This window comes from Crocuta crocuta, unplaced genomic scaffold (assembly GCF_008692635.1).
Source record: "Crocuta crocuta isolate KB4526 unplaced genomic scaffold, BGI_CrCroc_1.0 scaffold139, whole genome shotgun sequence".
Taxonomy (NCBI): domain Eukaryota; kingdom Metazoa; phylum Chordata; class Mammalia; order Carnivora; family Hyaenidae; genus Crocuta; species Crocuta crocuta.
The window spans coordinates 11,430,594-11,458,402 of NW_027533258.1; the positions used below are offsets into that span (position 1 = coordinate 11,430,594).

Below are 27,809 nucleotides of genomic sequence, written 5' to 3' on the forward strand. Positions count from 1 at the left end.
AGGCTGGGCCGGGCGCCCCCTCGGACAGGGACACGCGTCCCCGCAGGCTGCCTGGCGCCCAGGAGGCAGGGCGCCTGAGCCAACTCTGGACCCGGGACGTGGTGCGCACGCGGCCCCGAGCACAGGCGCGGCCTCCAGGCCCTTCCGGCGCCTCCTGCTCCTCGGCGTCCCCGCTGCTTGAGGGCACGGGGACAGCGCGTGCCCGCGTGGCTTCTGTGAAGCGCATCTCTGTCTGCGGGGAAAGGCGCGAGCATCTCAGACGTGCCCGCACTTTAAACTCCTGAGTTTATTTTACGAGTCACAGAGACACCAGCACACGAGGACTCCAGCTACAGACGGCAGACGCCCCGCCACGCGCACACACGCACACACGCACACACACACACACACATGCCCCGCCCGTCGGATCTTCCAGCAACCTGGGAGCATCTGCGCCTCGGAGACCGTGTGATGCTTAAGAGAGTGGACACGAAACAGAGCCCAGTTTTGCACAGGTCTGGGTGACGGGACAGCCCACAGCGTCCCCTGAAACACGTGTACTCGGAGAAAAGTCCGTGCAGGTGATGAAGGCGCTGCGGCTCCTGCGCTCGGGCGGGGCCTCGGCAGGTGGCGGCTGAGAAAACGTAGGCACCTGCCGTCCCCGCTTCTGACAAATCAGAGGCTTTCCTCTCGGTGAATGAATTCTGACGGGGAGCGGAGGGGAGGGGAGGGGAGGGACGAGGGCACCCGGCGCCCCCAGCTCTCATGGGCTTCCCCTGTGGGGCTCTGCGGGGCTCTGGAGGTGGGGGGGGGGCGTGGGGGCCGCAGGCGGGACGTGAGCCGCGCGCCCGTTCAGAGCTCTGTGCGTCCGGACGTCCACCGGGGACCGTGAGGGCTGAGAGCGAGACGGGCNCGGCCCCGCCCGGAGCCACAGCCGAGGTCAAGGCCTCCCGCCAGGGAGACGGCCTTCACGCGGCGGCCTCCAGGAACTCCGCCGTGAACACGGCTTCCGCGTGGTCCTCGCACGCGTCCTGCAGCTCCGCGGCCACGGCGCCCAGAGCCTCGTCCGCCAGCTCGTCCGAGAAGCTGGAACACAAACGACAGCTGAGGGCGACCGCCACGCGGCCCCCCGCCCTCACCCCTCCTCGCGGGCCGCCGCGCGGGCCCCTCCCGCCCCTCCTCACAGGCTCACCCAGAGGGTCTCACGTGCAAACTCAGTCCCAAGGTGAGAGGCCCCCGTGGCCGGGACGGCGAGGGCACCGTCCGCACAGGGCCGCTGACAGACGGTGCGCCCTGGCCCCCCGGCTGCACCCGCTCACGCACGGGACCCACAGCACCAGCTGCCCCCTCTGCAGCTCACCCTGCAGACCGGAAACATCCCTCAGTCTGCCTTTCATGACCCTGACGCTTTCTAAACAGCAAGGCCCTTATTTGGGGAACGTCCCCTAATCTGGGCTCCTCTGAGGTTTCTTCGCGGTCACGCAGGTCATTTGCCTCTGGAACGAGGCCACGCAGGGGCTGCCGAGTCCCCTCAGTGTGTCCGTCTGTCCGTCCGTCTCGCTGCTGACGGTGAGTCTTCCCACCTGGGGCGAGGCCGCCGCTCCCCCCGTAAACCCCGAGGACGGCTGCGCGAGCTCATCACACGTGCCGGGGTCCGCCAGCAACGGTCCTTCCCTCACTCGCTCCTGTGGACGCCACCCCCCCAACGCTCAGAACTGGTCACTTGTGACGCTCAGCGCCCTGCACCAACCAGAGCACCNCGGCCCTGAGCTCGGGGACCCTCCTTCCGGGCACGTCCTTCGCGCTCCCGGCCCCAGCCCCCAAGCAGCCGTGTCCCGAGGGGCCCTGGCAGCTCGTCAGAGACAAGGGCGCTCAAAGCCGGCGCTCGGTGCCACCGGAGGCGACTCTGACACATCTGAGCTCCTCCTTCTGAGACGCTGTTTTCCGTCTGTTCTCTCTCGCCTTCCTTTGGACTTTGCGGGGTTTTTAGTTAGCTTTTCCCTGCCGCTAGCTTGGGCGTCACGCGCTCTGCCCCTCCCTTACCGGCCGCCCCGGCCCGCAGCGCCGCCCTGACCTCCCGCCGGGCCGCGGACGTTCTGACCGTGTTCGCACATGAGCCGCGGGCCTCGGAGCAGCACGGACACCCTGCGTGTGCGCTGTCCGCACGCACTCACCTCCCTGCACCCCCCGCCTGGGACCGGTTCTGCTGGGCCCGAACGACACCTGTTTACCGTCCCCACGGCGAGGACGTCCTCAGCCTCCCTCCTCCCCCCTCCCCGTGCGGCTTCAGACCCGCCTGGCCCTGCTTCCGCTGTTCCGCTTTCTCTTCTTCCCGCCTCCAGCCGATTTTTAGATTTTCTTTCATTTTTCAAGAACACTGGAATGTGACTACGAGTGCGTTTCTTATTCTTCGTGCTCGGGCTTTCACAGCTTGGGGGACCCTCGGCCGACGCCTCCGCTGCCTCTGCTCGGAGCCCCTGCCAAGAAGCGGGTGTTGCCCGACCCGAGCTCCCTCCTCGGCATCCGCGTCCCCGCACCTGCCTGGCCGCCATCTTCTGTCCGAGGCTCTGAGTCTCTTCCGAGGAGGCCACTCGGCCATCAGACCCGTCCAACAAACCCCTCATTTCAGAAACGGTATTTTTCGGCTTCAGAACGTCTGCTCAGATTTAGTGGAGCTCCCGGTTCTCCGCCAAATTCCCACATGGTCTGTTTCTGGGCGCACAGCGGGTGTCCACGCCTCACAGCGCGAGGGCCTGGGGCTCTCGCGGGCTTGTCCCTGTCACAGACTCTCTTCTGCCTGCAGACTTTCCACCGCGTGTCCCATGCTGTATCCAACAGTGTAGAAACGACTTGGGTCTTGACACAATCTTTTTTTTATTATTATTTTTTAAATGTTTTTTATTTATTTCTGAGAGAGAGAGAGAGAGAGAGACAGTGTGAGCGGGGGAGGGTCAAAGAGAGACGGAGACACAGAATCTGAAGCAGCTCCAGGCTCTGAGCCGTCAGCACAGAGCCCGACGCGGGGCTTGAACCCACGAACCGTGAGATCACGACCGGAGTCGAAGTTGGACGCTTAACCGGCTGAGCCACCCAGGCGCTCCTGGTCCTCACAATCTTATATTCAGAGAAAAAGCGAGCTTGCTCCTGCCTGTGCGGGGGGAGGGCCCTCCGTGCCCAGAGTGCCACCCTCAGGGTCCCTGCCACATGGGAGGGGAGCTCACAGGTGACCCTGGCAAGCCCTGGGCTCCCACTCGCCCGGTCTGACGATGGCCCTCCTGCGCTGCAGGCTGACGGTGCAGGGCCAGACGGGGGGGCCTCCGCCGGCTTCTCTGGGACCCCGGCCACTCCGGTCGGCGAGCAGCTTCCAGATACCTTCCCCCACGTGTGCTTCCCCCTCGATGCAGCTCCCGTACCGAATTATTCTGAGTGCGTGTGCGCACGAGCGACTGCCATATTCACTCTGCTGCGCTTTCTGCGTCCGTCGCTAACTCACCCAAACTACCAAAGACACAGAAAGGTGCTCCCACAGGGTCAGACGCCCTGGCTCCCGGCTGCGCCTCGCTTCCTACCTTCCCGCCAGGCGCGCTCCCATCCTCCCTCCACAGAGCAGGGCACAGAAACCAAGTTCTCGGACGCTGAGCACCCCGGAACTCGCCTTCATTCTACCCGCAGACATGACATAACGAGCACAGAATTCAAGGCTCATTTTGGGAGGCTGTTCTGATACCTCCTGACGCTGGAAGGGGCCCAATGAATTCTCTGGAACCTTCTGGGCTCCTCACATGCCTTTTCCACAACGAGGCCCCGGCGTGCCTTCTGCCATGTGGGCTCACTCCTCACATGCGCGCCGCGGAGAGCCCGTCCTCAGAGACGAACGTCTGTGTCCCCGCACGATAAGCAGCCAAAGCCTCGGCCCCGGGGGCAGACGGGCACTCAGGCTCCGAGAAGAGGCCACCGCGGATCCAGAAAGCAGGCCGCCAGCACAGCCCGCCGCACGCGGCCCCGCCTTGGGACAGTGAGACACACGGCCCTGCTGCTGAAGCCACGGGTCTGCGGCCCACGTCCTGGCACCTGAGCGGGAATTCTTCGGACAATCCTCTAAGTTTTAAGGGCTTTTCTTGCTTCTGTATTCCATTCCTGAGAGACTGGACGTTTTCCTTTGAAGCTTCTCAGTAAATTCACTACGTTCCCCCCATTTTTAGTTTCCGTTATTTTACTCTCTAGAAGCTTTTCTCTGGTGTCCACCTGTTTCCTGGCATAATCGCTCCCTTCACGTCTCCAGGATGTGATTCTAGTGCACGTGGTGTTGAGGCCGTGGCCTCCTCAGGCCACACCGGGTAGCGGCCCAGGCCCTGCCATGGTGGGCGCGTGTGGTCACAGCTCCGCAGTGCTGAGGACGGGGCCTCTGCGGGTGCCCGGCGCCCCTCATCCCTGGTCCCAGCGCTCAGCTCTGTCATTGGCTCTTTCCTCGCTGCCGTCCTTTATGGCTTCATGCCTCCCGTGTGGTGGCCCGGTGACGCGGGGCCAGGCCACGGATTCAGGAAGGAGATAAACACGCGGCTCCCACCTGCCCTCTCCCCACAAGTCCTCACGGCCGCTGGTGAGTCTGCGTCCCCTGAAAGCGTCCCAGCCTGGGCCCCCCTCTGGCCAGCACACTATTTACACCCGGCCCATGTCACCTGCTCCTTTTCGTCATGGGAACAGCGTGCTTTCGGGTGTGAGGAGGGTAGAGACGTTAAAAGCAAGAGAAAGGCTGCGCTCGCTTCNTCGCTTCCCCCCCGCCCACCCCCAGCCAGCTGTCCCGGCCGCTCTTCCAAGGCCCGGTCAGCACGGGCCTGTCCTTGGGAGCGAGCGCCCACGTGAGGAACGAGGCCCAGCGAGAACACAGGGCTGCAACGTTCGGATGCACGGCCGCCTGAGGGTCAAGGGCGCCAGGGGAGACACGTACAGACCTTACTCCTTCCACACTCTGGCAGCGCTGCCCTACGTGTGCAGAACGACAGACAAAATGCATCGCGGATCATGGAAGGGTCCGCCTGCCCCAGCCTGTTGTGGACGCCCCCTCGCCGTCAGCCGCACCGGCCCAGGCGGGTTTGGGGAGACAGCGCGTTCGGGAACACAGGACGCAAGGCAGAAAGGAAATGCACAGCTCAAGCAGAACAAAGGTCTCCACGTTCTGGATGGCACCGTGTCAGGGGAGGTCTTGGGACCTCAGGGTAAACCCGTGGGGCTGGACACAAGAGCCCACCGTGATGGGAGACAGGCAGCCGGATGTAAAATCCTCCCAGGAGAGGAAGGAAGAAAGGGCAGAGGAGAGATGCCCACGACTGGGGTGGACAGAAGGCATGTGGCAGAATTGGGAAGAGGAAGCAGGGGGGTCTGAGGCGGAAGACGCCAGGGAGACACAAGCTGTGGCCGTCGCACCAGAGAGGACCGCTGACCGGTGCAATTCTGCGAACGGCACGGTGGGCGGAGGTGAGGAGCTGGGTGCCCGCCAGCGCGGGAAAGGCTCTAAGTGTATAAATGAATCGGTATATGAGAGAGGCGCTAACTGCACGCGCCTGAACCCGTCCAGGCGCAGGCCACAGCTCAGCACCCGCTCAGTGACGGGGCAGCCACAGCTCTGCAACCAAGTGACGCCTGTGAGGGATCTGACTGGGGCCACATTTAAAAGGAGTAGATTCCGGGGCGCCTGGGGGGCTCAGTCAGTTGAGCATCTGACTTCGGCTCAGGTCATGATCTCACTGCTCATGGGTTCGAGCCCTGCATCAGGCTCTGTGCCAACAGCTCGGAGCCTGGAGCTGCTTCTGATTCTGTCTCCCCCTCTCTGCCGCTCCCCTGCTTGTGCTCTGTCTGTCTCTCTCTTAAATAAATAAACCTTAAAGAAATAAGTAAATACATAAAAAATAAAAGAGTGGATTTACAGGTCTTTCGATGAACCATTTACCTAAAAGACGCCCCCCTCAAGTATCTCAAGTATTCAGAGCAGCCCACCCGCGAACTCCGCGCCCCCGTCTGCTGCCTGGTCCGTGTCCTCTCCCCGACCCCAACAGGCGGCAAGCAGAGGGAGCCCTCCGCCAGCCCTCTGTGAACTGAGGCCAGGACACCGTACTGACCTCTCGGCCATCAGCCAGGGGTTGAAGGCGCCCACGGCCTCGTGCGCGATCACCCGGAGATGCTGCTCGAAGCGGCTGCAATAGTCGTGAATGCTGCGCCGGCAGCCCGGGGGCACCAGGAGGGCCGTGCGGCCTTCCCGCCGCAGAGGTTCTTCTGGAAGGGGCGGACAGGGAGCCTCCCTCTTCTCAGACTCCTCGCTGGCATCCACACTTGCATCCAGGGAGCTGAGGGAACAAGGAATCACCAGCACGCTCAGATGGCCCGCAGCAAGGGGGGCTGTTCCTTCCGCCCAACGCCCTGGCGAGCAGAGGCTCGTCTCGCTCTCTGCCTGAGCACAGCCAACACCCCGCGGCCCCTGACACCCACCCCGTGTGGGCATCGCTGTCGCGCACGTCCCAGGGCTCTGTGGGCAGGGGTGTTGGGGACTCACACAGCGGGCGATGCTGCCCCAGAAACGCCACCTCCGGGCACGGCGCTCGCTAAGCCCTTATGGAGCCTCCGCTTCCCCAGGCCGTCCCAGAGCCCCGCTGGATCGACCCCGAGACAGAATCACTGGGGGCCACTACTGGGCGCCACGTACTTGCCGCTGCGGGGTCTTCCCAGCACGACGCTCACCCTTGGGACGTTGGGAGTGGGGCTCTTGGCGATCCTGATCGGATGGGGAGAGAGGGGCCTCTCACCGACTGCCGGGAGCACCTGCTCTGGAAGAGAGGCACACAGGGGCCGCGGGTAAACACCAGCCCGCAGATTCCGAGCCGCCAATTCGCAGAGGTGAGGGGGGACGCAGATGCCTTCCCAGCGACCGGCCCGAGAACAAAGGGGCCAAGGGACCTTCGCCTCCGCGCACGTCACATGCACTTTTCCTCAGGACGGACCGTCAACCTACACACACGAGCTAAAGCCACACGGCTTCTAGAAGGAAACGAGAGATTCTCTCCTCAACCTGGGGGCAGGCAAAGGTTTCTGAGATCAAAAACAGAAAACCTATGCAAAAAAAGGTGATGTTAGACTTTTCAAAATTATAGGTATTTGCTTATAAAAAATGTTTGAGAAAATACATAGGTGAGCAAAACACGGGAAAAATATCTGCAAACATTTGAGGAGACTCGCAGCGGCTGAGGGCCGGACTGCATGCACGCAGCCCCCAGGGGGTGGACGTGTTCTGGAATAGTCCGCAGGGATGTGTGCACAACTCCCACCACACGGCAAACCCCTGCGCTGTGGGCTCCACAGGGTGAATGTGACGCTCTGTGGATTCCATCTCCGTCAGCTTGGGATGCCACCACCACCAGGCAGGTCTGACAGCTTGTACTCAGAAGGGACAAGGAGCTCCCTCAAAATTTCATTTAATTCAAAATTTGTATAATTCAAAAACTTATTTTAATAACAGTATTTAAGTTTAATAATTTATTTATTGAATTTAATAATTTTTATTTTAATAACCATTATAATTAATATATATTAATTATAATGTAATTTAATAATTTTAATAGAAAATTTGAATTTATTTTAATAACTTGTATTAAATTTAATAATAAATATTTCCAGTTCGCNCGGATACCTCATGAGAGAAGATACACCAGTGGCTAATAATCAACAAAAATGTTCTAAACGTCATTATCTGTCAAGAATCAAATTAAAGCCACAATGAGACATCGGTACGTGTCCATTGGAACAGCCACAATTAAAGACCCCAAACATGCAACGCAGGACGGCGCTTTGGGGAAAGACTGGGCAGTTTTTTACAAAGTTAAACACATACGTAGCCTGTGACCCGGCAAGTCCACTAAGGTGTTTCCCCAAAAGATGCACAACTTAGGTCCGTGCAAACACTACCCACCGTGAGTATACTCACCGCCCACGGGGTCCCTGTGGAAAAGAGCATGCACACACAGGACGTGNTGGGGAAGAGCACAGGGACCCTTCAGAGGTGACTCTGGTCCGAATTTTGACAAGAGTCTGGGTATCAAAGGTGTATCCATTTGTTAAAACCCAATCAATGACACGGTTATGGGCTGCGCTTTTTATTACATGTACATTTTATCTCAAAAGGAAAAAAGGCCATGAAGAAACATGAAACCCGAGCTGCTGACACAAGCCGCAATGTCCGGCCAGCGCGGGCCGGGACCTTCCCCGACGTGCATCCAAAACCAGCCCGCCGGCCGCGGCCGGAGGAAGAGCAGACACACGGGGACGAGCGGCGCCTAGAAGGTGCGCGGCCAAACCTTCGCAACCTTCCCGTGTGTTCGAAACTGTTCAGAACACGACGTGGGGGGCCTCACCAGCTCTGCCTTCCCGCGTCCAAACACGAGGATCCGCGTATACAATTTCATTGTATCTTTGGCGAACGGTCTCCTGATATTTCTTAAAAAAAAAAAAAAAAAAGCATAATGTACGAGAAAAGAGGAGTTTCCTTCCAAGCACGTGTTGGGGTTCAGTGGACCCCGCTGGTACAGACACGTGGCCAGAAAAGGGCAACGGCCCGGCCGGGAAGGCGTCGAGGTCCCGAGTCAAGGTCTGAATTCAGGGAGGGCCGGGCTCNGAACATCTGCCGGAAGTGACGGCATCGGGCCCTGGACGGGACACTTCAGGGCCGTCGGACCCGGGCCCTGCCCGGAGGACACGGCTGCCCTCCCTCTCGCCCTCGCCCACCACGCGGAACCACGGGTCCTGCCTCAGCTGGCAGGGTCGGGCGCACACGCGCACACGGGGGCACAGGGGGAACAGTTCCCCTCGGGGCGATCTGAAAACCTTCAACAGACGACGGGAAAAAACTGTATCAATGGCCAATAAAGACATAAGGAAATCCCCAATCTTAAAATTATGTAACAATCAGCTGTATAATCAATACAATAAAATTACAAAGACTCCACAGAAAACTAACCCAGGAACACAGGTCTGGTTAATGGAGACGTGAGTGTGTATTTGCACGTGTAGCACTGCGCATCTGTAAGGAACGTGTGTGCCAGGGGCGCCTGGGGGGCTCTGGGGGCTAAGTGTGCGACTGGACTCCGGCTCAGGTCATGATCTCACAGTTCGTGGGTTCAGTCCCGCGTCGGGCTCTGTGCTGACAGCTCGGAGCCTGGAGCTGCTTCCGATTCTGTGTCTCCCTCTCTCTCTGACCCTCCCCTGCTCGTGCTCTGTCTGTCTCTCTCTCCCAAAAATAAACAAACATTAAAACAAAAAAATTTTTTTAAAAAGAATACTGCGTGCCCTTAAAAATGATGAGAAGTTGTCTGTGCATGACGTCCAGGCAACACCAAACATAAAGAAGCTGGGTACCAAACAGTGTACGGTATTCGTCAGCTGGATGGTTTAGCTTCTTAAACTCCTGCTGAAGCGTATGAATTCTTAGGCATGTACATATCTAACTTTTGATTTAAAAAAATCGTGCATTCTGGAAAGACCCACTCTACGTGCTCAGGGGATGACCAGAGAGGCAGCGCCAGAGGGACGCGCTACAGTGGTGCCTCCGCGAGCTGTTTCCTGGTGTCCGAGGCGGCTGTCCACCAGAGACCTACCGAGAGTTGTATTTCTCTCGCGAGGTGTGCAAAGGTCTTCTCCATTCTAGGATGTGACTTCTGACACTGGTGTCAAAGGACTCACAGGATTTCACAAGCTAACACAGGAAACAAGACTTCCTACATTGTCACGCCAACTTCGATGAGGTTTCCCGCCTGTTCTACCCTGTTATTTACACACAGACTCCCGGGTGCCGCGTGGGACGGTCCGCGTGGCGCCGTCTAACCCCGAGCACAAACTGACACACTTGGCACGAATGTCGCACCTATGGAGCGACTCTCAAGTGCAAGGCCGGCACACCTCCCACACACGGACTTTGCTGGCAGCACGGAGGGCCACTCGGGACGCCTCCCAGGTTAGATGCTCTGCAGGGAAGGACGCGTCACGTGGAGGCCATGCTGCACAAGGCACGCCTGGCGGGCACGAGCTAAACGCAGGCTTTCCGCTTCCGGTCAGCGCGGATTCACCTCACACGCCTGTCACCAAATGCTGGGGCAGTAAAAGGACAGTGGCGAAGACCCGGCAGCGAGGCCCGCACCCGGTCCCCAGAGCAGGGATGCCCGCTCCGCATCTGCCTTCCCCTGGACGCCGGCACCCTGGGCTGGCGTGTTCCCCCTTCGAAGCCGGAACCCGCACACCCGCTCTGAGCACGCACGGCAGGGGCTGCGGGCCAACGCCAAGGCCGCGCAGACTCGGCGGCCCAGCCTGCGGCTCCCAGCCAACGGCCTGAGCCCCGGCGGGGCAGGAGCGCTCCCACAAATGCTGGGCACACGTCCTCCGGAGGTGACTTTCAACTTCCCCCATGTCACCACTGTCCCCAGCCAGCTCTTCCCCGAGCTAGGCCAAGCCCTGGTCACTATCGGGCGCTCAACACACGCTCGCCTGGCACTGCGCGCCGGGCCCTTCGCTCGGAGGAGGCCACGCCCCTCCTGGGCAGAGCTGGGCTGGAGGGAAGGGCAGGAGGCAGCCAGCACTGAGCCGTGCGCCGCACCCACCTGTTGTCCCCAGGAGGGGACAGGGCCGCGGGGGGCCTGACAAGACAGAGGAAAACCGACATCCCGAGTAGGATCCGCCAGTGCGGTACCGCCCCCACCGTACATACCTCGTGTGCAGGCGGCGCTGTCGCCGGGTGTGCTGGCGGCCGGTCCCTCGGCATATCCGCTTCCAGAGAGGAGTTGACTCTCTGTGAAAACGGACAAGCACATGGTGAATCATACCAGCCTGCAGCCCGCGGCCGCACAGGTGAGCTGTTCCGGGAGCTTCTGCGTGGACCTGCGATTCTGGGCGCTGTGTCCTCGTACAAATAAATGCCACGTGTGGATCCTTGTCCTCTGTCCCTGGTCTTCCCTCAACTTTGGAAACACGTCTCTGCTCTGGTCTCCCCAGCGATGAAATGGGAACATGAGACGACGGGGTCATTAAGAGCATTCCCAGCTCTGTACCCCGGAGATTTCTGGGGACACTAGTAACAATCACGCATTTCTTACACCAGAGAAACAGGACTTCGGGGGCCGGTTCAGGGACCCACAGCACCATTCGCCCCGCGCGTGAGATCACAACGTGCCTGCGGGCTCGTCTGTTCACGCGGACGACACCGCTTCCGGGGCCGGCGGATCTGAGGCCCGGGGCGCACCTGCTGCTGACGCCGCGGGCCAGCTCCTCCTCAGGGAGAGGGCGGCATGCGTACGGACCCGGTCCCAGCACCCCTCTCGGGGGAAACGGCCGATCGTCCCAAACCACTGAGGCGAGAGCGCCCAGGACTCAACACCAGAGTCACCAACGGATCTACCGGATCAAGAATGGAAACTGCCACCTGAGCTCACTCCCCAAACTACAAGCCCCCTTTCTCAGAAGCGGGACTCTCTTCCCCTTGTCCGTCCCTCACGCACACCGAGGACCCTCAGCGGCGGAGGCGGCCCGTGCACATCCACACACGCACCGCGCAGATCTGCAGCCCCCGCAGCCCCCACCGCCGAGCCGACCCGAGGCCCCACAGAGGTCAGTGTGGCCTCCGAAGGGACCTCCTTTTATTCCAGAACATTCCAAGCACAAGCCAACAAGATGAGCTGGATTACCTGGGCCTTGACCAGGAGAGGCTTCAGACGCCCCAGAACTGCTTTCTCTACCTTGTCTGCTAACTGGGCGGCACAGTCACTGTGTGGAAATAAAATCAAAAGTTAAAATCAAAAGCAAGAAAATATCTTATTTTGTACATTGACGTACTACCCCAGGTGGAGGGAAACGAGATGATTATAAGACCAACGCGCTCCTCCAGTCATAAGGGCCCCGCAAAGTCCCCAGGATCTTGGTAAAATGCAGATGCACGTGCCGGTGGTGTGAGGCCCGAGACTCGGCATTTCCAACAAGCTCCCAGGAGATGCGACCCTGCTGGCCCCGTACCCGCTGAGGATACGTCTTCACATCTAAACACACATGTTGGGCTCTCACTACGGTTTCAAAGAGTGACGGCTGCCTTTAAACCGAAGAGGACAGAAGCCCGGACAGATCTAACTCATCTTGCTCCATCTCCAGACTCCGCGACCATGGAGTTGGACGTGAACCCCCAGACAAGGGGAAAATGGAAAATGGGACAGAAGGGATAGGCAGCCGAGCTAGGTCGAGACAGCCAAGAGCACGCGACCCACGTGCACCCCGCTGGCCCCACGGGTGCAGGGCTGGCGGGACGGGCACGGGGGGCGGAGGGGCTGCGGGTTGGCGAGAGCCCAGGATGGCTGAGAGGAGGATCCGGGGGCCCTTCCCTGCCCGGCACAACTCACGCCCGCCCAGCTCCGCCTCGGGAAGTCTGGGGGCCCCTCCTCTGCATGAACGGACACGAGACGGGGCAGAGGGGCAGGCGCCCTCCCAGAGAGAGGAGGCCCCCCAGGCAGGCTGGCCACCCCTGGGACACCAGATCTCACCCTCTGGGGTCTTCTCTGCACACTCTGACCTCTGACCCGCCCCCAGGGAAGGCCTAAAGACCGACATGAGGGTCCCTCTCGGGTGGTCCGCCGAAAGGCCCCAGAGTGAAGCTAGGCCCGGGTGGCGCCTGGACGGCAGGTCTCCACGCGGAAGCCCGTGCACTGTGAGCAGCGCTGCACCTCACTCGGTCAGAGTGGGCCACGGATGCAAAAACGTGGCTCAGACTGCAGAGCGGCCAGAGGCAGGCGTGGAACACCTTTGGGGCTCTGGCGTGAGGGAGGATTCCTAAGACCAGACACTGAATAAGACTAAGTGAAAAATAAAAAATTGAGAAATTGGTCTTAACCAAAACTTGAAACTTCTTCCTCATCAAGACACCATTAGGAAGCACACTTACCACAAACCCCAGCTGCCTGACAAGGAGCTCACACCCAGAGAACAGGGACTTGCCCCTGACCTCGCCCCTGACCTCCCCCAACCTCCCCCACTGACCTGGCCCCTGACCTCCCCCGCTGACCTGGCCCCTGATCTGGCCCCTGACCTGGCTCCTGACCTGGCCCCTGACCTCCCTGGCTGACCTGGCCCATGACCTGGCCCCTGACCTCCCCCGCTGACCTGGCCCCTGACCTGGCCCCTGACCTGGCCCCTGACCTCCTGGGATGCAGGCCCAGGGCGGTGCAGGTGTGACGGGAGCCGGACGCCTGCCCCATCTCACACCAGCAGCCCTGCCCCTGGTCTGCACTGGCTTCTCAGTTCTCAGGACCACACAGCGTCCATCAGGGATATGCCCATAGGGACAGATGTCCGGGTGGAGGTGATGAAAGATGAACGAGGTGGAGACGGCATTCGCTCTGGGGGAGGAGGGGGTGGCTGAGGGAGGCGCGTGCAGACAGTCCGTGACAGCCTGTTCCCGGCCACAGGCGCTGTCCGTGCACATTCACCATGTGTGACCGCTCGAGGGCCAAGCGGGCACGGCGGGCTTGCCATCTGGCCGGGGGACGGTGGGTAGGGGTCCCGGGGCACCGCCCAGCGGGGACGGGACAGTCCCACCGCAGAGACTGCGTACGGACGCAAGGCCGCAGGGCCTGGGAGCATCAGCAAGACGATGAGACCTTCCAACCTTAAGGCCACGTGGCTTCCCTCCAGACGGGGGTCTCTCACGAGCAGGAGGGACGAGCGTCCGTCCTGGTCGGTGACAGAATCCCGCTCGGCTGACCTCAGGGCGAGGCCCCAGCACTGCGTCGGAGCACCAACCTCCTCTACGAGCATCAAGAACCCGCTTGGGCAACAGCTCTGCACTCGGGTTGACGCCGGGGCGACGTACCTGCACAGTCGCCACGCGGGCCGGACACGTGCATCAACCTCCCCCCGCCGAGAGTGGGCTCGGGGGGGCCACCCAGAAGGACGCGGGGACCCCTCGGCAGCTCCCCTGAACTGCCGCCGTTGCTCAGTAGCAAACTCCACACGAGAACTACTTCTGAGCAAAATCCCACACGAGGTCACGGGGTCTGGGGGTGCAGCCATCAGACCAGCCACGGCCGGCCAGTGCCCACGGCCCCTCAGGAGCGAGCACTGCCCGTTCCCACGGCCTGGGGTTCGGCCACGCATTCGGTCCTGCTGCACGGGGCCGAGCGAGCCCAGTGGACGGGGCAGAAGGCCCCCCGAATGGTCCCCGGCCCGGGGGCGGGGGGACGTCTCAGGCACAGACAGCCCATCGACGCCGCCCACGTGGGGAGCACCCCGACGGCCGCTAGAGGGGGTGGGCCGGGCCACGGATTTCCGCGGAGACGCGCTCACCTCTGCCTGTGCGCGCTGTCCGCGCCCGCAGCTCTCAGTTCTTCCAGCTCCTTCAGTGTTTTGTGAGCTTCGGCGTCAAGCCAAGCGAGTCTGAGAACATAAACAGAGTGAGGGCTGCGGGCCGCCATCGCCACGGACAGGCTCTTGGCAGCGACGCCCCTCCCGCTGGAGCTCCCCGCACGGTGCTCCACACGGCGGCCGGGGGGGGNGCTATGGATTTCCTGTCCAACCACAAAGTGACCCTGCTGCTGTGTCTGTTCAGACAGAGGGGTCCCCCACTCCAGCAAAGCCGAGTCACATGAAACCGAAAGAGCGAACCCCGAACAGCTTGGGGGGTGGGGGGTGGGGGGGCGCAGAAGGGCTTTGAACCTGCCAGTCGGGGTGTGTGAGCAGCATCCACGTACTTAACGGCCCACGTTCATTTCTGCTTTCCCGTAACGCAGGAACAATCTCGGCCACACAAACGCAGAGCCTCGTCGTCACTGCCCCTCCAGAATGTTCTCACCTCACTCCCACGCGAGTCCGTCCCCGGGTCCATGACGCCCAGGCCTTTGCAGCAGGGCGCGGCCGGGCCCCTCCAGCCCTCACCTGCCTCAGACCACAGCCCTGACATGCCCTTCGCATGACTGTACGTCTCGGGGCTGGGATTGTTTTTCCCCGTTCTAGAAGCATCCGCAGAGCCGTCCGCGGCACCAGACCGAACAAGGAAGTGGCGGACAGCTGGCGCACACACGACGTCCGAGTGGATGAAAGAAGGGACGACAGGGGGCTCGCCGAGCGCTTGGACAGCGAAGCTGGGGTTACAGACACGCGGGAGAAGAGCTCGCTCAGAGGCCGGACAGCCAGCGGCACGAACCTCGCTGCCTCGCGCGCGACGGCGCCTCCCAGCAGCCCGTCCTCCGGAGCCTCTTCCCGCCGGACACACTTCTCTTTGGTGGCGTCCCTGGGCCTCCCCGTCGGCCAGGCGGCACTGCGAAACGTGGAGATCACACGCTGCGGACCCTCTCTCCACACCCCTGCCCCCGGACCCAAGCTCCCCCGGGTCCAGGCTCAGGGTCCCCGGAGACGGTTTCCTCGGCCACACGCACCCCAGCGCCGGGTCAGGTGGAAAAGAGTGAGGGCTGAACGCCCACAAAGCCGTTGTCACACAGACCTAACGCGACACGATTTCTTCCCCAGCACAGAGCGGCCCGGCCTCCCGCGGTCGGACCCGGCGCGGCGACCCGCCGCCCACCCCGCCCTCCAGCTGCACCCCGAACACAGCCCGGTCTCTGGGGTCTGCGGCCTGAACTCCCACCGGCCGACGTTCTGTGAGCTTCCAACTGAATTCCCGGCTTTATGCCAACACAGACGCCAAGTACGCAACTCGGAGCCGAGGGATGAAGACGGCAGAGCCCACGGTGGCACCGAGAGGCTGCCCTGCCACGGGAGGGGCTGTCTGGACGCTGCCGCTTCAGCTTGAAAATGGGGGGCGGGTGGGCACGCCTGTCACTCACATGGCACCCTTGGAGTCCCATGGCGTGGCGAGCCCGGACCGCCAGGCTTCTTCCCTGCCCAGTCAGCCTCCGGAAAGGTGGGCCCTCCTCCCCACGCCCCTGCTCCACCATGCTTCCAGCAACTTCCGTCCCATGGTAAACAAGCACCCTTTATGCTGAACAATCCCCCAGGGACTATTTCCACCTGACCAGACCCGCTGCCCCGGAGGACCCGCCTGCCCCCAGCTCTGCAATGCCGCCTCATCCCCACGCGCAGTGGACGAGGGGACGGTGGTAACATCCACATGACCCTCACGTCCCCTGCATCAGTGAGATCCGTACGCTGTTAGGATTCAGCGTCTTGTCTTGGAATCAGAATTATTTTAAAATATTCGTTCACTCAGCAGACACTTACTGACCCACCGAGAACCATGAGGAGTCAGGCCCCGCACCAGCCACCGACACTCAGCGGTGAGAGGCGCGTGGCTCCCGGCCTCAGGTCACCGCGTGGAGACCCCACAGGGGACCGCACGCCCACGGCGGCCACGCTCCCACGGCCAGGGAGGGGAGAGGAACCAACGGGCCTCCAGACCAAACCTCCGCCCGAGTTTCTCGCCCAGGTGAGCGCGTCTCCGTAACGGGAGCCGGCTGCCGCTCCAGCAGCTCTACGCGCTAGGTCACCTCTGACCTGCAGGGGGAGAGCGCGGTCACGTACCACTTGGGGGACGCGGGCAGGGACGTGGGGTGTGGAGGCAGCCAGGGGGCCTTCACGGGCTGCTGGCTCCTCTTCAGTCTGGACGACACGGTCGGGCGCTGCACGCGGCTTCTACCCCGGGGTGGGGGCGGCCGGCCCTTCTCAGCTCTGTGGGGTCCCTGTAAGAGGGAAACACGAACCCTAAAGCCACATGGGGACCAAAAAAACTCGTTTTAACCTCTGGCTTACTGAGACTTCGGGTGTTCCCGCGTGGAGAGCGCTGGGGCAAATTTGGGGGCAGGTGTACATCACACTGAACCCTCCTCCCCTGGGGGGGTTCAGATGGAGTCCCTGGATTTGCCACCTTTGTGTGTGTGTGTGTGTGTGTGTGTGTATAATATACATGTACACATGTGCGTATATGCATGTGTACACACATGCGTGTACATACATGTCATGTATACGCGAATGCATGTATAATATATGTGCATGACATGTGTATATGTGTGTACATGTGTGCGTGGGTGTACGTGCATACGTGCACATATGCATTATGTATAACATACCTATAGGTACCTATGTGTACACTTGTGTATAATAGACGTGTATATGTGCACATGCATGTGTGTACACGTGTACATATGTATGTGATGTGCATGTATGTCCACATGCACGTATGTGTGTCTTCTGTGTATGTGTGCTGTACAGTATACATGTGTGTGCATGTGTTATATGTGCGTGACATACACATATGTATATGTGTATAATATACAGGTCTGTATATGTGTGTGAATATACAGGTCTGTATGTGTGTGTGTATATAATACTTATTTTGATGCTTTTCTCTAATTAAACAAACACGAAGCAGAGCTCATCTGCATGATTTCCTCGATGAGGACCCTAACCTCTCTGAGTCTTTGGTGTCTCATCTGTAAAACGGGAGCAGACCTCGTCCCGTGTTTCCAGAAGGCTGGACGGGCTTCTGCAGGAGGAGGAGGAGGCGTCTCCAGGGAAAAGCGCTGGCTGCCCTCGACAGGCTGGGTCCCGACCTCCCAGTGACGCCCCCGCCCCCGCCTCTGCGGGAAGGAAGGAGCCCTGCTCCAAGCCCAGACCTGTCCGTCACCAGGGCCACCTGACACGCTGGGGGTGGCTGTGGAACCCGCGCGCAGGCGGTCCTCGGGCCAGCTCGCTAGTCCAGCTGCGCCATAAACAGAGGCTTAAACTGTGACGTAGCTTCAAGTCAGCTGCCCCCAGAGTCCTGACAGGAAGCCCTGACCCTGTGACACCGTTTCATGCCGAGTGATCAGTATTTGTCGACGTTTATCTTCAGCGGGAACCAGACCCCAATCCCTGCCAATCTCACCCCTTCCCAAGCAGCAGCAGAAAGTCCCAGTGAGGACCTCGGAATCAGATTCGTGCAGATCTCACCAAACAGGACGGGGGAGGACGTCTGGGCGTCACAATATTAAAAACGGTTGTTTTTTTGTTAAAAAAAATAAACAAAAACTACCGGGAGCCGAGCTGAGTCAGCTCAGCCTGGACAGCGGCTCAGGGGCTCTGGCGGCACCAACGACCAGCCAGTGGCCGTGACCTTGGCCGCGCAGCCTCGGGAAGGAGCGCTCGTACCTGCTGCAGCCCGGCCGGCGCCTCCTTCTTCCTGGGCACCACGCTCCCCGCCCCAGGCCTCCCGGCCGCCGCTCCCGCTCTCGCCACGGCCCCGGCCCCGGGCTCTGTGGGGACGCTGGCTCTGTGGTCTGGAGCCGGCGGGGCTCCCTCCGGAAGGATGTCTGCGCCCCTCACACCGAGCCCGTTCCCGGGCCTCTGGGTCGCTGCAGGCGCTGCGCCAGGCTGGCACTTATCTGTAGGGACATTTCAGAAGGACAAACGGATGTGCTACTCAAGTCAAGTCGGTAACGAGCGAGTGTCCCCACACGTGAGCTCCAGGCCTCCGGCCCGGAAACCCCAAGGTCACTCGCCGCCCTGTGACTCCCGCGTGGACCCGGACGGAGAGGCCGAGGCTCCCCTCCCACGTGCACTCCTTCCCCTGACTATACTATGGGCGGCTCCTGGCACTGCCCCACCTGGCTACCAAACGTGGTTTTGCTAAAATGTAACTATTTAACTGTCACCTCTTAAAACCTTCACTGGCTCCTAATTTGATACAGAATCAAGTCTCAACTTCATGCGACATTCAACTTGTGATGAGAAAGGAAATAAAACCATCTACATTTAGGGTGCCTGGATGGCTTTGTCAGTTAAGCACCTGACTCTCAATTTCGGCTCAGGTCATGATCTCACCGTTTGAGAGTTCGAGCCCCAGGCTGTTGGCATAGAGCCTCCTTGGGATTCTCTCTTTTTCTCTCTCTCTCTTTCTGCCTCTCCCCTGCTCGCTCTGTTTTTCAAAATAAATAGATAAATAAATAAATTTCACTTAAATTTAAAGAGAGGGGAGCGCTCCTGGCTGGCTCAGTCCGTGGAGCATATGACTCTTGATCTCAGGGTGTTGAATTCAAGCCCCACATCGGTAATGGAACTTACCGATGTGGTAATTTAAAAAATTTTTAAAATTAAGGTGTGCCTGGGTGGCTCAGTCAGTTAAGCAATCTACTCTTGATTTGGTCAGATCATCATCTCTCCCTGCACAGGGGACCCTCCCTCCACACGGGGCCCTCCAGCTTCCCACCCAGACGAGGTTGGGTTACTCCTGGCTTCTGGGGTTCAAGCGCGCCTGCTGGGGACCCGACACGCATAAACGCTTCAGGACACGTACCAGCAAGAAGCTTGTTTGCCTCGGAAGGTAGTCTGGTTTCCTGCGGAAATACCTCCTTTGCTACGAAGGGTCTCCTCTCACTCTTTGGCGAAGGACTCTGCCATCTCTCTAAGGCCCTGTGGCCACCAACAGGAAGCCTGCTCCGAACTTCCGAGAAGCATTTCTTCGCCTTTCTTGGTGACAGTTTCTTTTCCAGGAGGAATTCCAAAGCCTGCCGCAAAATCAGGGTTCTCTTAGCGGATCCCACAAAAGTCCGACCGTGCATCACGAAATCGAGAACGAGGACTCCAGGTAAATGTGTTATTAAACGGCCAACTCTGATGGTCACTGAACTGTCGTTTAACTTAATCTGAAAACTTTTTACTGAGGACATCTAGGTAATTAGTAAAAGGATTCCGCATGTTCTTTTACACGTTTAGTCCACTAAAACCAACAGCAAAAAAGTAAAGAACGTGACTACTTTTAACGGCATCCAAACCCTAAAAATAAGGATCGCCACATTTAGCAACTAACCTTGGTCTTCAGAACATAATCCTACATGCTTTACAAGCATTTTAATTCTCAGTAGGAATCTCACACGCTCCCAGGGTACTTTCCGCGTGCAAACGAACCATAGTCAACATGTGTCTGCATCAGCTACTCCGCATGCCCAGCGGCCTCGGTCACTCACCCGCCCCGAGGGAGGACGTCTGTGCCCCCTTCCGAAAAGAGACGCGCTACTAAGTGCCCCCCCCCCCCCCCATCGCCGGGCAGGGAGGGCCTGGCCTCCGCCCGGTCCGGACAAACTCAGGACAGGTGAGCACGGGCAGGGAGCCGTCCCCGGGGGGCGGTGGCCGTGTGGCTGCTCGACAAGACGGAACGAACGTCCCGCTCCAGGAAGACCCCAAAGCCGGAGCCGGTGGGCATCGTGTTTGAGCCGCATTCAGTTACGGTACTTCTGCTCAAGACGAGGGAGAGCACCGGAGGCCCTCCCAAAACCATACAGACGTACCCTCCGAGCGGTCACCGGGGCCAGCAAACGCTCTGGCACAAAGCGCCCGCGGCCCAGCCGGCCGCCCGCAGGCCCGCGCCTGACGGCACCACCGGAGCGAGTTCTCCGTACACCTGCGCCCCCTGCAAACCACACACGCCGTGCCGGCTGCGGCAACGAGCAGGGCGGAGGGGCCCCGCGGGCCGCCGAGGGCTGGTTAAGGGGTCAGCGGGCTAGTCGGCCACCCAGCAGCCCCCTCCAGCGCCCCCTCCCTCCCAGGTCACACCAACACGGAGCTCGCCTTCCGCGCGTGGGTAAGACCGCCCTGGCGTCCCCGCGACCTCTTCCACCTGGACGTGGCGCTCCGAAAAGCCTGCGGCCCGCGGGCCACGGCAGGACGAACGGCAGGCTTCTGCGGCGGCGCCTGGCGAACCTCAGGGGGCCACGCGGACTAAGGCACCGTCCCCGGCCACAACTCAGGGCCCGACCCCGTCCCGATTGGCACCTGCCGGCCGTGGCCTCCAGAAGTTTCCAGCCACAGCAGGAGCCCCGAGGCCATGTGCTCATACACAAGGGTCTCTTCTTCCCCCAAATCTGCCTAGACTGCCCGCTGCTGCCTCACGCCCGCGTGGACAGAGCGCCGCGCCGCTCCCCTGCCCCGGGCTAGCACGTTCTTCCTTGGAGGCCATGGCCAGGGGATGGAACGTTCTGGTTAAGAGTCGCTGCATGTTCTCCGCCAAGCCGCCATTCCCAGACAAGTGAATGCAGCATATTACAGATGAGACAGGAACGGAGGGCTTCCTCCGGCCCCCACAGGGCGTTAGCGCTACGCGCAGCTGTCTGGCCGTCTCCGGGGATCCCGGCGGAGCCCGGCGAGGGCACACATCCTCCCCTGGGACGCAGAGTGCCTGTAACAGAACCGGGTCCACCTCCTACCTCGATCTGCCGCAGGGTGTCTACGGCCGCCTCGGACACGGAGGGGTCGGCGTCCAGCTTGGCAGAGCAGAGGGAGAGCTGGCGAAGGAGGCCGCCCAGCTCCCTGCACCGCGCAGGAAGGGGCTGCTCCCCGCGGTCGGCGAGCTGGCTCACAAACACCTGCAGGGCCCGCACGGCGCCTCGGTGGGCGGCCGCCAGCCGCGACGTCGCCCACGACTGGCGAGGGGACAGATGGGAAGTTAGTTCGAAATTCAGAACTTCTCAACATTCCCCGCCCTCACCAGCCTCTACAGACAACCGCTTGTCGTGAAACTGCCTCGCGGTAAAGGAATTACAACGTTGAAACCTCTTCTCGTGGCAAATAGTCTCTTCCTTCCCGTTGTCGCTTTTTTTGTTTTTAATTTTTTAAATGTCTTTTATTTATTTTTGAGTCAGAGAGAGAGAGAGAGTGCGAGCAGGGGAGGGTCAGAGAGACGGAGACACAGAATCTGAAGCAGCTCCAGGCTCCGAGCTGTCAGCACAGAGCCCGACGCGGGGCTCGAACCCACGAACCGCGAGATCATGACCTGAGCCAAAGTCGGACGCTTAACCGACTGAGCCCCCCAGGCGCCCCCTGTTGTCACAGCGACAAGAATCTGGTTTCAGGGGCGCCTGGGTGGCTTAGTCGGTTAAGCGTCCAACTTCCGCTTAGGTCATGATCTNCAGAGTCTGTTCCTTGGCAGCCAACCCCAAGTTCAGGATACGTACGGTGCTCAGCCCTCACTAAGGGCCCCCACACAGCACCCCAAACACCGGAAATGCATTTGTAATCAAAAGTGTCGGCCACAACTGAACTGCATCCTACCTTCTCGGTGTGTTTAATTTTATGTGGACTCAGTTTATCCAATTCTTCCTGGATTTCTTTCACCTGTTTCATAAAGGGGGAAAAGTAAGAACTTAGTTATCTTTTCAAACATCTTTTCTGTAGAAGAGGACACGGCCTGTCTTGTCCAAACATGACCGCTGTTTAAATCACGGCACTGGAATTCACACAGGCGCTTTGCCCGCGCACCCGAGGCGCCGTCACGGCTGCGAGCCCCAGGTGGTGACCAGAGCGCAGTGCTCACCGTCCACCCCCGCCCCCAGCGCCCTGCGAGCGGAATGTGAAGGAGCGTTCCGGGGGCAGCCCTGGAAAGGGGTGAGGGCTGCACCAGAGCATGGGGTTCACCCTGTGACCCAGAAAGCTCCGACAGGGTCTGACGCATGTTCCAGAATGATCTGTACGGCGGCAGTGTGGGGTGAGGACTGAAGCCAAACCCCAGGAGAATACAGAACAAAATCGGAGTCAGGCATTTCCTTTAAATGAAAACATTCAGTTTCTGATTCAAGCAATAAAGCCAACATGTGACTTTAGTGACCGGAAATGCGGTAAAGGTGGATTAAAAAGTGAGGCACTGAAGTTACGACAGACATCTAAGGGGCGCCGGGGGGCTCAGTCAGTTAAGCGTCCGACTCCAGCTCAGGTCATGATCTCGCGGTTCGTGGGTTCGAGCCCCGCGTCGGGCTCTCTGCCGACAGCTCAGAGCCTGGAGCTGCCTCAGATTCTGTGTCTCCCTCTCTCTCTGCCCCTCCCCCCACACCCACTTGTGCTCTCTCTCTCAAAAATAAATAAAATAACAATTTACAAAAAAAACCCCAAAAACAGACATTTGAAAACCACCTAGCTGCAGCATAAAGAACGTGAATGTCTGCTTATCTGCCATGAAATGAGCCCCGAGACCTCAGCCCGGCCCCTGGCCCTCACTGCCGGGTAGAGACAAGCACAGTGTTCCCGTTACTGCGCGTGCAGCGGGTCACAGACACGAGACTCCCTGTCGCGCTGCGGCCCGGGGCTGGGACCGGGGGCTTCGGGGTGACCGCCCCCCCGCCCCCCGTGTCTACAGAAACCTGTGCCGAGCAAGCACTGTTTTCCGGGAAAGGCCTCGGGCATTTACTGGAGTCTGAAACCACTAACGAGTCGGGCCGTCCGCACGCAATACACAAACACGTGAGAAGGCAGGTGACGAGAAGAGTCATTCATCCACGCGCCCCAGGGGGCCGGCCTGCGTACCTGCTGCTGCAGAGAGTAGAGCATCCGGGCGCAGCGCACGCCGAGCTCCCGCCTCCTGACGCGGGCCTGATGCTCCTCGGCCGGCTCCGCGGCTTCGTCCCGTCCATCTGCAAACACCGCGTCCCCGAAAGTGCGTTACACTCCGCGCGGGAACTTACAAACGTTTCGATTTTTCCAAGAGATGACAAGGTCGGAGGCCGCTCGTTTTATTTAAAGAAACCTGGGTTCCCATGAAACCCTTCTCACCAGCCAAGAAACAAGGACCACGCGGGCCTGTGCGGGCCTCACCCGCGGGCCTCACACACGGGCTCACACACGGGAGCAGCGTGGAGGCCTCCAAGCAGCCCCTCCGCGCAGAGAGCACGGCGCCCAGACCCCGGCGGCCGGTCACCGCCACCACGAAGCGCCGCTTAAACCACTTAACATTCCTTACGTGGAGCCAAAGCCTGTACTGCTTCCTGTCTCCTCAGAAGTCCGCTATCGGCCCAGTTTTATGTTTGACAGGATCTGACGCTGTCTCATCTTGAATCCAAAAGAGAAATCTTTTCACTAGCGCTCAGGCTGCTGGACTGTCCACAGCCTCCACGGGCTGCTCAGGGAGCGCGCCCTTGTACGCCGGGCTCCACGTTCTCAAAACATGGGCTCAGAGACTCTGCTTCTGGAAGATTCTGAGGAGCGTGCAGGCGTCAGTTCCTCTAGACAGTGGTTCCCAAATATGTTCGTCCAGAACAAGCTCCTCCACAAAATTCCAGCCCACAAAGCAGGACAGCAGCGCTTTCCTCGTGCAAAAGTGTAGCTTATATAGTCAAGGATTCAACACAATACTCACTAAAAAGTCAAACGACGAAACATGTTTGCTTTGAAAAAAACAGAACTCTGAAACGGGGAGCTGTAGATACAGACAGGGAGCCGGCAAGCCAGATGGCCGGGGTGTCGTGTGGGCTCGCGGCACAGGCACCGTGGATGCGGGGGACGGCGTCAGGCCTGGGTGGGGGGCGTAACAGAAGCAGCCAGTGTCTGGACAGTACCCGCACCTGGGGCACACTGCTCCCCGTGTGCAAGCAAGTGCACGAGGCTGACACACGCACTGTGGGTTTTTATAGCTATTTGCCCCATTTGTGGTAATGCTGTCACTATAGTTTAGAAGGTGCAGAGGGGCGCCTGGGGGGCTCAGTCAGTTAACCATCCAATGTCAGCTCAGGTCGTGATCTCAGGGTTTGTGAGTTCGAGCCCCACGTCAGGCTCTGTGCTGACAGCTCAGAGCCTGGAGTGGTTTCAGATTCTGTGTCTCCCTCTCTCTCTCTGTGCTCCTCCCCCGCTCATTCTCTGACTCTTTCTGTCTCTCAAAAATGAATAAACGTTAAAAAAAAAAAAAGGTATGGACTTGTGACAAACTGAAACGTTAAACTGAAAAATAAACAAACAAGCCAACACCCGACTTGGTCGCCCTGGGCTTGGGGAGTTCTCTCCAGGCGCCTGTGTTCATGGCAGCGCGACCCTGAGGCTCTGTCCCCCCGCNGGTGCCACACTCTTCACAGAGACCTCGGGAGGAAGTCCCTCCTGGCCCAGGACGGGCAGTAACTCTTTTCCCTACACAACAGTGTTTTGTCTCAGACCCTGTAAATTCTGCGACCGTCACTTTCCCCCGTAATTGGCCACTTGGAAGCTCAGAAACAAGTGTCATTTTTCCCGGCCACAATCTTGTTTATGTGCCTGTCCTATCGTATCCAATCACAGCTGGTTTTGTAAAAGTCACCTTGACCTCCTCCTGAGCGGGCACAGACGTGCACAGTCACCCAAGCCATGCCAGCACCGCGCCTCGGCCCCGCGCCCTCACGTCCCGGGCAAACGCGGGGCGCAGACCACTCAACAGCTGCGGAAACGGTCTGTGACGGCCATGCGCCCTCCCCCGTGCCCGGTGGCCCCAGGCCCGCCCTGCCACGTCCCAACTGGCTTTGTGGAAATATGCACACGACCTGCTCCTTGTTCAACAAAGTAGGAACAATTTTGCCAGAAGGGCTTCTGGCTGAGGGGGGACACCCTGCGTCCGGGAGGCGGGGGCCGGGCTGGCCGGCCCCCCAAGGCAGGAAGACGGCGGTCANCTGAGGGCTCTGGGGCTCACTTCTGAGACGCTGCTGTTTCACGTGCTCTTCCAGCTGCCTGCGTTTCACGTCCCTCCTGGCCAGGTGGACGGCGTAGCTGAGCCTCTCCTCCGAGATGACCGAGAAGGAGGCCGAGCCGCTCACGTCGGGACCGGCTCCGAGGCCCAGGTCTCCACGGCGGTACGACTCACTGTACGAGTGCGTCAGTTTCTCGATTCTGATCGCATCAGGGCAGGAGTAGCGGGCAGCCAGGTTGCTGGAATGTGCGGGAACGTTCCTGTTAAACTGTAGCTGGTTCTTTAAAAAACAACAAAGAAAAGCAAATCAAGGCGGGAGCNACAGGGTGGTCGGTGAGCCCCTCACCCCGTCTCTCATCCTCTCCAAACGTCAGGTCCTAACGCCGCCGTGACGCCACGCTGCCCCCTGCTGGCCGCGCCGCGGCCGCCCGCTGCTGACAGCGCACCTGCTCCCCGGGGTCCCGCACGCCCTCCTACTCGGCTTCAGTTGTCAGTTTTAATCCTGATACAAATGAGTTTTGTTTTGCTTTCCCTTAACGAACACAGGCATTTCTGTAGCCTAACGCTTTCATTATTTTCCATGGTTGTCTCTTCCCAGCTCCCGTGAAAGGCCTTTTCGTGCTAACCGCACTACAACCCTATTAAACATTTACACGGTTCTAGTTTTTCCCCCAATAGAAACATCACTTCCATTAATATCACCATTGATTTACTTTTTCCCATCATCTTAAAGCATTTCCTATGGGTGAAACACCTGTTCTGGGATCACTGAGTCAAGGGGAACAAATGATTTCACGCTGTAGGTCTCAGGCAGCAAACGGGCCTGGGTCTGTGCATGAGCCACGATGCCTTTAACCTGGGGACGGCCTCGGGCTCTCGGAACAAAGTGTACACATATGATCACCTGACAGAGAGTCACTTTCTTTTTATTCTTATTTAGTCTTTTTTAATGTTTTTATTTATTTCTGAGAGAGAGAGAGAGAGAGATAGCGTGAGCAGGGGAGGGGCAGAGAGAGAGGGAGGCACAGAATGTGAAGCAGCTCCAGGCCCTGAGCTGTCAACACAGAGCCCGATGTGGGGCTTGAACCCACCAACTATGAGATCATGACCTGAGCCCAAGTCAGATGGTCAACCGAGTGAGCTGCCCAGGTGCCCTGAAAGTCACTTTCAAATAAACCCCCTGTGGGGGTGCCTGGGCGGCTCAGTGGGTTGAACAACTGACTTCAGCTCAGGTCATGTTCTCACGGTTCGTGGGTTCGAGCCCCACATCGGGCTCTATGCTGACAGCTCAGAGCCTGGAGCTGCTTCAGATTCTGTGTCTCCCTCTTGCTCTGCCCCTCCCCCACTCATACTCTGTCTCTCAAAAATAAACAAGCATTAAAAAGTTTTTTTTACAACCCCATAACCAAAACCCAAGGGCTGAAAAATTGGAAGAAAAATACTTGTAATACATAACGACATGTTTAAAAGAGAGGTGAAGAAAGATCAAAACTCAGTAGAAAATGAGAAAAAAACACGAGCAGATCATTTATACAAAGATATAAACATGGCCCTTTAACTTACGAAAAGTTGGTCAATCTCATGAAAACACAAGTTAAAAACACACCGAACCAGCAACCGACTGAGAGAAGGGCAAGGGGACGCCGTGCTGATGGGAAGGCTGTGACAGATGNCGGGCCACACACGCTGCACCGCTGGTAGCTGCAAAGTACAGAACGAAGCTGCGGGACCACGTAGGAGAGCGGCCGAGTCAGCTGTGCTGCGCCCCCACACGGGAGCCCTACGAAGACGTAAGAACGAGTGAAGCTCTCCACGCACCCCTCTCTGAACCCCGGCAGGGGGTGCGCAGCTGCAGCTCCAGGCCACGGGCCGGGTGCACACGGACAGTCTGCGCTTACTATCCCTCGAGAGGGGGAGGGACTTGTTGTGACAAGATATACTTGCACCTGATCACTTGGACCAAAAGAAACGCGGGACCAGATCATCAGAGACTAGCAAGGCCACGTGGGCGTGAGCGGGTGTGGTGGGAGGCGCGGAGGGGGTGGGGGGACCACACGCTCCGGGCGCCTCTGGTGGAGGCAAACTGGGGGCCACGCTCACGTTCCACACGGAGCAGACAGGGAGGCGGGGAGGGAAGACACAAAACCCGTAAGGACGAAGGAAGCCCTGAAAACGAACACTAACAGACGCCACTGCGCAAACTGAATGTCAAACGAGCAACATAACCACACGAGACAGCGAGGGGGAAGGAAAAGGAATCCAACTAACTTCAGATTTTACGCCTCAGGTTAAAGGAATACTGACCCCCGGCGGCAGGGTTCTGCCCCAGGGAGCCGCGGACTGCGGTTGTGAACTCCTTACACGCGCTGAGACCGAGCAAACAGGATGCTGTGGGTGACTGGGGGGGGGGGGGGGGGTTCAC

At 59.4% G+C, this 27,809-nt stretch overlaps 1 protein-coding gene across 1 annotated transcript in view; it reads right to left on the minus strand.

Annotated features, from left to right (window-relative positions):
- Positions 1-890: 890 nt before the first annotated feature.
- KIAA0753 (KIAA0753 ortholog) overlaps positions 891-27,809 on the minus strand; it is a 31,301-nt gene continuing 4,382 nt past the window's right edge. The window contains exons 3-18 of the mRNA XM_077746881.1: positions 25,245-25,667; positions 23,269-23,400; positions 22,024-22,086; positions 21,180-21,395; positions 19,274-19,484; positions 18,130-18,362; positions 16,525-16,682; positions 15,191-15,304; positions 14,335-14,424; positions 11,694-11,772; positions 10,721-10,801; positions 8,710-8,847; positions 8,379-8,613; positions 6,677-6,797; positions 6,096-6,320; positions 891-1,065 (exon numbers count right to left, since the gene is read on the minus strand). Coding sequence (XP_077603007.1) covers positions 948-1,065; positions 6,096-6,320; positions 6,677-6,797; positions 8,379-8,613; positions 8,710-8,847; positions 10,721-10,801; positions 11,694-11,772; positions 14,335-14,424; positions 15,191-15,304; positions 16,525-16,682; positions 18,130-18,362; positions 19,274-19,484; positions 21,180-21,395; positions 22,024-22,086; positions 23,269-23,400; positions 25,245-25,667 — 2,637 coding nt within the window. The 3' untranslated portion in view covers positions 891-947. The remainder of the gene's footprint in view (positions 1,066-6,095; positions 6,321-6,676; positions 6,798-8,378; positions 8,614-8,709; positions 8,848-10,720; positions 10,802-11,693; positions 11,773-14,334; positions 14,425-15,190; positions 15,305-16,524; positions 16,683-18,129; positions 18,363-19,273; positions 19,485-21,179; positions 21,396-22,023; positions 22,087-23,268; positions 23,401-25,244; positions 25,668-27,809) is intronic.